General features: G+C 36.8%; 1 protein-coding gene across 1 annotated transcript; it reads right to left on the bottom strand.

Moving 5' to 3' along the window:
* Positions 1-812: 812 nt before the first annotated feature.
* Positions 813-7584, bottom strand: LOC120529242 (extracellular calcium-sensing receptor-like). Its single transcript, XM_039753139.1, has 6 exons — positions 7466-7584; positions 6860-7151; positions 5746-6567; positions 5367-5570; positions 5073-5196; positions 813-2377 (listed from the first exon to the last, which is right to left on the bottom strand). Exons 1-6 carry the CDS (start codon positions 7582-7584, stop codon positions 1470-1472), a joined length of 2469 nt encoding a protein of 822 aa, XP_039609073.1. The 3' UTR covers positions 813-1469.
* Between the last annotated feature and the right edge of the window lie 3296 nt (positions 7585-10880).

Genomic DNA, 10880 nt, shown 5'->3' with positions numbered 1-10880 from the left:
ATGTTTTCTTGGCACACTTTAGGCCCCTTAGTGCCAATTGGGCATCATTTAAATGCCACGGGCTACCTGAGCATTGTTTCTGACCATGTCCATCCCTTCATGACCACCATGTACCCATCCTCTGATGGCTACTTCCAGCAGGATAATGCACCATGTCACAAAGCTCGAATCATTTCAAATTGGTTTCTTGAACATGACAATGAGTTCACTGTACTAAAATGGCCCCCACAGTCACCAGATCTCAACCCAATAGAGCATCTTTGGGATGTGGTGGAACGGGAGCTTCGTGCTCTGGATGTGCATCCCACAAATCTCCATCAACTGCAAGATGCTATCCTATCAATATGGGCCAACATTTCTAAAGAATGATTTCAGCACCTTGTTGAATCAATGCCACGTAGAATTAAGGCAGTTCTAAAGGTGAAAGGGGGTCAAACACCGTATTAGTATGGTGTTCCTAATAATCCTTTAGGTGACTGTATACATACAGGGTGAGTCGAAAAATCTTTTTATACCATATCTGTCTTGTTTGATTATTTCTGCCATATTTACTAAACATATGCACTGTATAAGGCACAAGTCTGTTCTGCATTTATCTTGCTGCTGGAAGTGTCGGTGCCGGATGTGTGAATTTTAATGGTCTGGGTTTTGGTCACAATAAAAAATTTTGCAGGTTCCTGCCAAGCCAATGACTATAAATTCGTCCGACTATCATAATGGGGGCCCTACTCAGCCCCAATCCAAAGTCACAGTATCACCTAACACAGTCCCAGGTTCAAATGAAAGATTTTATTTGACCGCAACATGTTTCCTAATAAACACAACCCAAATGCACAAGTACAAAAAACAATACTCTTTTCTCTGTCTTCTTACTTCCTCCAAGCTGGACCTGGGAATGCCTCCAGTGCTACAGTGTGTCCTGTTCAAAGCACTTCTGGGTCATATAGAGACCAGGGAAGTCCTCCCCAGAAAGTGGCCTCTAACAGCACCCAGTGTCTCTGATAGGGCTACATTTACAGACTCCAATTCCCATGTACCCTTGTGGGTGTCCAAACTGGGACATCTCGAGAAAACCACTGCCACCTGTCATATGGGGGATGGAACTGCTCCTGGTCTCTAGCTTTAGCCGGTCTGTCTTTTATATGATTCCAGCCGGGCAAGAAGTTGTTTCCTCGTCCAGTTGATGTGCCCGCCTTTCCCCCATTATGGCCTACTGTCCAGGAAAATAATCCTCCTCCATCCCAACTGGGAAGCCTGTCCTTCCTCATGGGCACCTAAAGTCCTTTCCTGTTTATTCTATGATTTGCACATTTGAAAGTGGGATGCATTTTCAAAGTAAAAGTTTGAGTGCTTTAAAATATAAAATATGAAGCAAATTACTATTAGAAGTAGGCTTTATTAGTTTTTTTGAATTTACAGAAACTCATTTTTCAGTGTTTCTATATTAGATGGCCTGACACAGTGCCAATTTACTTAGAGGCTAGTTTTCCCATCAGCGACTTTTTATTATTTAACTCTGGCTTCAGTAAAATAATAAAACATTTTGGACTAAATATGGCAAAAAGCACACCAAAGCTTGAGGCCAAGATAGCAAATATCTCAACAGCTACAGTATACTTTCCTGGAGAACTGATGTAAGCAGGGATAAAACTTATCCAAACTGCACAAAAAAGCAGCATGCTAAATGTTATGAACTTGGCTTCATTAAATGTGTCTGGTAGATTTCTTGCAAGGAACGCTATTGCAAAACAAGTACATGCTAATAGCCCAATGTAACCCAATACAGAGCTAAACCCTACTATAGAGCCATTATCACATTCAAATATAATTTTTTCATTTTGATATTTTGTATTTTTCACTGGACTTGGAGGTGCAGTGGACAGCCATATGATACATATTATTGACTGAATTAGTGTGAACAGAAATATGGTGCCTCTCTGCTGAGAAACACCAAACCACTTCATCAAGTTGTTACCAGGAAGAGTGGCTTTGAATGCCACTATCACCACAATTGTTTTCACAAGAATGCAAGAAACACACAAAACAAAACTGATTCCAAATATTATGTGCCTCAGTATGCAAGTTAAATCGGTGGGCTGTCCAATAAAACATAAGGCGCATAGAAAGCAAAATGTTAAGGATACCAGCAAAAGAAAACTTAGTTCAGAATTGTTGGCTTTTACTACAGGAGTGTTCCTGTATAAGATGAAAACCACTAAAACGCAGATTGATAAGCAAACTCCAAATAATGAAACTGTTGTTAAGGTAATTCCCATTGGGTCTCCATAAGAAAGGAATTCAATTGCTTTTGCAACACACTGTGTTTTATCCAAATTTGACCAAAAATCCTCTGGACACTTGAGACATACAATGGAATCTGTAAAACATGAAGAAATACAGTTAATTGGGAAACGCTACAGTCAGAAATTTCTAATATTTATTGAGAAGCTGCATGCAGAAGTAGAAATAGTTCCTGCACATTTCATTTTCCCTCTTTAAAAATCACAAATTTAAAAACCATCTCGAATGAAGCCAGTTGCTTGGTCACGAGCTAATTCTAGCTGAGAGCCTCTCCCTTTTTTTGCTTAAGCTAGACATATAATATATAAGTCTGGAGACAACAATGAATGAATTGTACTTAAAACTTGGTGGGAACAATTAGACGGCTCATTGCATATCAGATTTCTAAACCAATCCAACACCTTATGAATGCAGCAATTAAGGGAGGTGATTTTGAACTGCAAAGATCTGAGGGGCTCTAGTTAACCAGGTCCAACAGACAGCAAACTTTGAATTACGCATGCATTTGAAGTAAGTGGTGTGTCACATCCCTTCAAATGTCCTGCTGTTAATAGAACTGATAATGAAGAGTCCTGGTAGATGCAGATGTCATGCTCAAAACACCCAAATCAACAAGTCTGCCTAATAACACCAGTAAAATCAGGGAGAAGGCTGCACAGTAAAAATGACAGAAAGATATCATCGCAGACAGAAGTTCTTCTTAAACCTGTGGAGCCCAGTAGCTGTGGGGACTACGTCTGTCTGGCTATCTGTCTCCACTGTAGCAGTGCTCATTTCATTGTGCAGATTAATTATTAGGATTCAGTTACCATATGCTACTGAGATCTTGAATAGATAACAGCAATGTTAGTTTTATCTCAGTGTCAAGTAATTTGTTTAGTATCTTTTTCTCTCTCCCTGCAACCCGAGCAGTGATTTAAAATTCATGGACTGGCGCAGTTGGGGGCAAGTGTTTAGGAAGAAGCCCTGTGGGTATAGCCTTTGCAGTGCAGGATTTTGCAGATGTTTACTTCACACTTTTTAATAGGTTGTTCCCAGTCATGTGTTCTCATTTGAGTATCATGTCTGGCCCTGCTAGACTAGCCTCTAACAAAAGTGCTCTGAGTCTAAGGACCTACTCTTATTGAGAAAGTGAAAGGTTTGAAGATAAACTGCAAAAATGAAAATGAGAGTGCTGGGGGTGTAGCATGCTTAAATAATTGAGGATTAACTGAACCCCTATTTTAAATATTCCATAATAATAAGCAAGCCTGTAAACTACATAAAATATTCAACCTCAATTAACCCATTTCAAAATCCATTTTCTTCTTCCAATTTGTAAGAAACTGCAGTCTGTCAAAGCAGAAAAACACACAAGTCAAGGTGAAGCAAAGTCTATTGTCTGGACAATTTGCAGAATAACTGAAGTTTACGAATTTGACTTATGGAATCAATCAAAAGTCCTCAGCAGAAACATATAAAGAACAATCACATGAGCTCAGAATTAAGCCAGAGCTCGGTCACTGCCCACTGCCATTTTACTTGCTGAATAACCACCTCCCATTTACACTTCAAGCAGGTGCCTGAATGGGTGGCACTTATTGCATAACTTTAAGGTACAACTACCTGCTCTTCATTAAATACTCAAAACAAAACAAAGATATGTTGATCTAGTAGTATGAATTAATAAAGCTACAGAACAAAAACCTACAGATCATTTTATTGGGACAGCACAGTAGTTAATACATCTCCCTTAATAGCTCCATGAATATGCAAGGAAACTACAGTGCCTGAATGAAACCCACACAGACAAATACCTCCTAGACAATAACTACACTGGGAATTGAGCCCAGCTAACTGGGACTGTGGGGGTGGCAGTTGTAACACCTTTGACTTCATGCTGGCGTGATAGTTGTAATACATTGTTATATGCTGTGCCATTGATAACTGAGGTGGAGGGTACAAGTACCATAGGTTACTGAAGACTTGCAGATGTGTAGAAGGTATTTCACGTAAAGGAGCAAACATAATCAGCCTGAGTGCACATGAGCAAACAAAGATAACAAATGCCAAGGATGAATGAAATGTGACCACAGATCAACCATGGAAATGTACAATGAAGAAAATACCAGAAGCAGAAATCAGAAAAAAAGTCTGACCCATTATAGGGCTAGAGCAAACACAAATCTAGCATAAATTCTTAGCTTTAATGAGCAGACATTTGGCTCAGATAACAGTTGGTATCCAGCCTAGAAAACCTAAAAATAAACAAAAGCACTTTTTAGATATATTTAAGAGAGCGGTGTTGGCAATATCAAAATATCTATGTGCCAACTAGCAAAATGTTATACACCCTGATGATACGGTGTAATAATGGTCACACGCCAAAATATTGCTTATTTAATATTAATATAGATCATTAAATATATACAGTTAATTATACATTATTCTATTTATTATCAATAGTAGGGACTGTGTAGAACTTTAATGAAGTGTCTCCTTAAAATGACATGCATTATTATTTTCCAATTTTTGTACTTTACTTGTGATGGATTTTTTCAAAAAATGTTTTCAGTTCCTCTCACTGTTATATATTTCTTTTAAAGCTTGTACTTCCAGTTACAGTACTGTGTACGTCAAGTTGCTTGGAATAATTCATCAGAGTACAAAAGTGTATCATGGTTTCTTATCAGTATTGAACATTTATAGAAATGAATGCCTGAAGAAGCCATCCACATTATTGTAAGTGGTAATGAAGTTACATTGTAATGCTTTCAATAAATTCTATTTACCAGTCTCACTGCTGATCTCTCCATCATCGCAAGGCACACAGTCAAAACAACAGACAGGTTCTCCTTTTCTTGTAGCTTTTCTTGTGCCTTGCTGACAGCTTTTACTGCATACAGATTCTGGAACCTGAAAGACAAAAAGAAAACATATGCATAAGTTAATTTGGTTTAAAATGTCATTTTAAACATGAAATGGCAAAGTTATCTATTCTTATTCCATAGAAAATTTGTATTATGTTTAAAACAGAAAATGTCAGAGTACAACCAGTTTCAATGCCAGAACAAGGTTATGCCTACCATCCCAAACTTCCAAAATATTTCATCCTCTTTCAACAAAAGATCATTCCCAGCACCAGCTGATTCATCAAAAAGACCAACAGTTTTCACTCTGACTTCACCATGTTCATCCATTTGCCAGCTCATTATGTCATAGATTGCTGGAGGATCTCCATTTTCATCAAACATTATTCTTTCTCCCAAATGATTACTGAAGTTAACTTTCTTTAAATAGTGGAAAAGCTTAAACACAAAACCCAACACAACTCAGAATTAAAATATTTAAAAAAATGATTAGTGTAATATTTTTTAAATGTGAAAAACAAATTTAAGTTTAAAGTTAGAGTAAAAAAAATGATGATTCAGGCTTCAAAGTTGAGGTAACGTTTCATCTTCTTACCTGCCAGGGCTGTACACTTGTAATATTTGCACATGCATTGTCAAAGGGTCCTTTTCCACTTTCACAAGATATCAAATTATGAAGTGCATGTGCCAATGCATACACTGCCTTATAAATGTTATAAGAGGTACGTAATTGTGATACATCACTGTATCCAGTTTTAGTGCTGCTAATATTCTCATATCCTGTACATATCGGATGATCAACAGACACATTTTGTCCTTGAATGATTTTCTGAAACTTGCATCCAAACATTGTTTCCCAGAATTGAATGAGCAACCTTTTATTTGGATTAACTTCAGGATGCGCCTGAAGAAGAAAGTTTTGGAATCCTGGGATTTCTCCTCTACGTATTGCAACTCCAATTGTCCCCCCTAAACAGGCAAAGACTTCTTTAGTGGCCAAGGCCATAGAGGTAGCCCATGCCTCACTTGCAATCCATTGCCTCCCCGTGATGTTTTGCCTGACCAGCTCCATTACCACAGGAGTAAAATCAACTCTGGATGATAAAACAACAATCACTTTTGCAGTTGATTGTTTTATTTTATCCACTATTTGCAGCACCTTTGATTTTGTTACTAATTTAGGAATGGTTTCTGAGAAAGAAATGCATCCAAATGTTTTAACTTCTTCAATTAATAACTTTACTGCATTTTGTCCATAATCATCATCACTTGCTAGAGCCCCTACCCAGGTCCACTTGTAATGTTTAAGAATTCGAATCATAGCTTTGATCTGAAAGGTATCACTTGGAACAGTTCTAAAGAATGATGGAAACTCTAGTTTGTTGCTTAAGCAGGAACATGTTGCATAATAACTGACCTGTGAAGCAAATATTATAAATTGCATAAATACTATATCCCAAGATAATGTACATACTGTATTTAAGGCCACAATAATGATGTGATGGCTAAATTATAGTCAATAGCCACTGATATACAGTACATAAATGCCAAAGGTTTCTCATTTCAATAATAATAATATTAATATAAAATGAGGAAAGTAAGGCTCAAAAACTTCAAAAACACATAAATATACACATTTATATTATGAGGAAATTTAGCTTAATTTATGTTTAAAATACAACAATCATGAAAAGAAGCAATAAATGTACCATAGGCATCCGGAACAAACCCACTATCCGTGATATTGCAATAGAATGTGTTGATGCAGGGTCCCCAACAATTGCAAGAACAGGAGGAGATCCATAGCAGTCAGAAGCCTCCATGGCCTCACTCTCTCCAGCAAAAAGGGCAGTGGCAGCTCTCAGTGCCATTGGCATCTTTTGGCAGTTGTCGTACAGTCGGTATCCTAAAGTTATATTCGGCAGAAGAGTTTCATTTCTGTTTATTTCCTCAATAGCAAAAACCATTGCTTGTGCCCTTTGAAATATGGAGACATCAAAGCTGAAGAAAACAACATTAGTGTTTTTACATAATACATCTTTAAAAGACTGGATAAATACAACAAGCATCCATTTGGATTCTAGCAGTGTTAACTCTCAAAGTGTCTGCAAAGTATCCTTAGTGAGTCTGGATTATGGGTGAATTTTTTTGAAGAATATACTTTTAACTATAAGTGAACTTAAGTGATAAGTGAGCTTAAATTACCAACCTAAGGAAATGTACCATACCAACAATCCATGTTTAATCTGCTATGCAAGTGTACTTTACATTTTGCCATTTCCAAATTTTTAGTGAATGAAATTGTTTCAACTTACCCATCACACTTCCACTGTTCAGGCTTTGCTCTGAAAGAAAAATCTGGTGGGATTATTTTAACACTTATTTCAAATATGCCTCCTAAGATAATGTCGCCCTTTTTATACAGGCTATTCATTTCAAAAAATTCCTGAAATGTACATGCTGGCCGTTTTTGTGCTGTGGTAAAAAGTAAACTTATTGACATTAAAAGGTGCAAATGGAATGTCATTATTTCACAATCTCTAAAAAAGAAAAAAGTGGAAAGTAAAGGCATCTCTCTTCATTTATGTAGTTTATTTTTCCCCCAAGTGTCTCACTGAAGAAATGCTAGCAGGGATTTAGTTCACAAGGGGCCTGGCAACTTGTTCCTGAGTCGAACAGAAAATAAACAGAAATATAAATATTTTATTTTTTTGTGTGAGCAATTTTGACATGTAACTAAAATTCATAATACATTAAACTCTAAATGATACACATAAAAAAATTAAAATGTAAATGGTTGGAATCATTTCATGCTTAGTCCATTTCAGGATCAAACAGCACACAGTTTAATTATTAGGGATTTATTTTAAGTTATAATATAATCAGCACATGCTCCTACATAGTATCATAGCATTTGCTTTTTAAAAGGTTTTTCTAATAATTTAAAACTACTTAAAGTATAATTTTTTTTAAATTGCTCGCTTTTTTTCAAATGCACAGGAACAAAACTTTACATACTGTATGAGGTGATTGACTGTTTGGTGGATTTTCAAAGCAGTCTGTAATCAGCAGCTCCCTGCAAGTGTTTTTGAATGAAACGGTTAAGTTTAACTTGAGTACTAAAAATTCTTCCATAGACAAAGGCAGGGATTCAAATACAACTGAGAAGAGCAAAAGTTGACATATGAATACTTTATAAGATTGAAGCCAAGGACTAGGGAATTTGACTGTTTCTGTAATCCCTTGGAAAATTTCTTGTCAGTTTGTAAATGTTTTATCCATTTATTAAAGGATAATGAAGCTGGAGACTGTTACAGGTAAACAACAACAACATTTTCATACAAAAGTAGCTTAAAGTGCTTTACATAATGAAGAATAGAAAAATAAAAGACACAGTAGGAAAAATAAGATAAGTCAGCATTAATTAAAATAGAATAAGAGTAAGGTCCGATGGCCAGGGTGGACAGAAAAAACAAAAAAAAACTCCAGACGGCTGGAGAAAAAAATAAAATCTGTAGGGATTCCAGACCATTAGACTGCCCAGTCTTCTCTGGGCATTCTACCTAACATAAATGAAACAGTCCTCTTTGGATTTAGGGTTCTCACGGAAGGACTTGATGATGATGGTCACGTAGACTTCTGGATTTTGATCCATCCATCATTGTTGGAGCATCATGATGCTTTGAGTAGGTGGAGGTGGCACAGGCCGCCACCACAAAGAAACCGGAAAAAGAAACAGAAGAGAGAGTAGGGGTCAGTACGGATTTTGGAGTCACCATGAATAGTTATTATGATGAATTGAACATACAGAGTACCAATATTAAGTTAAAGTGAAGTTATGAAAAGGCCATGTTAAAGTAATGTGTTTTCAGCAGTTTAAAAAAAAAACATGTAACCTACAGTGTCAACAGCTAACTTTTCAAATCTAATGCTGACAAAAAAAAAAAAAAATCCAAACAACATTTACAAAAGCAAATTTGCTGAATGTTCTGAGATAATTATCTGAACAGAACCTGCTTCTCCAACATCTTAAACATAACTTGGCAACCTTCAGGCTGAAACAGTAGACTCTAGAAAAAAAAAAGAGCATAGCAATAGGGGCTACAGGTTTGCACCAGCAAAATCGAGTTATATATGGTGTGTTGCCCAAGTGTTGTACAGATATGATGCTTCATTAGGAATGCATATAAGTTTCTGAATTGAGAAAATTCAGTTTTCAGTATTCATTCTAGAAACAATGTCCAAAAAAGTGCCATAAATAAAGTCTGTCCGACAGCTCTGTATAACACATCTAAGGATAGGTGAAAAGATTAGTGACACCATTGACAGGTTTTCAGAGACTCTCCTCAACATCATACCCTAGTCCTGGTTAAATTGAAGATATTCCAAGATTAAACATGTGGCTGAAATCTGGCTGCATAGTTAACGTTTACAGGATTTTCAGGTGCATTTTAGAATAGGAATGAAAGTACAGTAATTAATAGGGGGGATAGTTTGTGCAGGGTTCACTGAGGATTGTTTAACCTTCAGATTGAAACCCTGTATATTATATTATATATAGTAATTTTGTTAAACATTTCAAAAACATAATCTTTATAATACAACAAAATATATAATATGCAATATTTATTAAACATTTAATAACCTTTTAGAAAAAAGCAATCATAGAAACAGAAATAGGCTAAAATTTCTCATCTTTATGCCAGATGTAAAATAGCTAAAGTTGTTAAACAGGATAACAGTTGTGACAACCAGGGGGTCCCTGGGAGCCCCAAAACCCAATCTCAGTAACACAACACATGATGTATAAATAAAATAGACTCTTTATTCACACAGGCACTTTTAAACTCAATACTCCCCAGATATTAGACACCAAATCACAATAAATCAATACTATTCTTTCTCGTTCTTTCCTCCGTCTGAGTATCACCGCACTACATCTCAACTCTGATTCGTCCATCTGTGGCAGCAGGCTTTCTTTAATGTTGGACCCAGGAATGCTTCCAATGTCATGCCACTTCTTCCAGGAAGCACTTCTGGGCCATAATGAAAGTAGGGAGGTCCTCCCCTGATGGCACCCTCTATTGGAATGTAGGGATCCCAACAGGGTTGCAGTTCTGGACTCCATATTCCTGCGGGTGTCCCAACTAGGTTCCCATATTAGGACCACTGCCATCTTGCATATGAGGAATGGAACCTCTCTCGAATCTCAGTTTCCACTAATCCATCCAATTTCTCCTGCAATCCAGACACAAAGTTATTTCTCCACAGGCCTTTTGTCCGGGTAACATTTTTTCCTGTCTAATCTGGGATGCCCGTTCTCCTCCTACACTGTACACCTGCAGTTTAATTGGGAGCAGGGCCAGTCAAGCCATTAGGTGACATAGTTGGCTGTTTAAGACACCATCTTCTGGGGGCTGCCAATTTGGCAAGCCAATTTCTCTTCGTTTCTGATGATGCGTACTGCATTCTACATCCTCCTTGTGTACTTAAAGTATAAGTTCGATATTTTTCATATTGATGTTATTTCTTCACAAACATGGTATATATGAATTTACCACCCAAAATTGTGTTCTAAAATCCACCACTTTCTACACATTTTTAAAAATATCTTATTAACATTGTGTTTTATATTGGAATTAATGGGGCATGAGTATTCAAGGAAAACAAAAGCCTTAAAACTTACTGAATGCACTAATTTTTCAAGCCAAGACAGTTGTTGATTATTGA

Source organism: Polypterus senegalus, chromosome 1, assembly GCF_016835505.1.
Source record: "Polypterus senegalus isolate Bchr_013 chromosome 1, ASM1683550v1, whole genome shotgun sequence".
NCBI lineage: Eukaryota > Metazoa > Chordata > Cladistia > Polypteriformes > Polypteridae > Polypterus > Polypterus senegalus.
The sequence above is the reverse complement of the archived record's forward strand: the minus strand, read 5'-3'. Positions and strand labels throughout refer to the sequence as shown.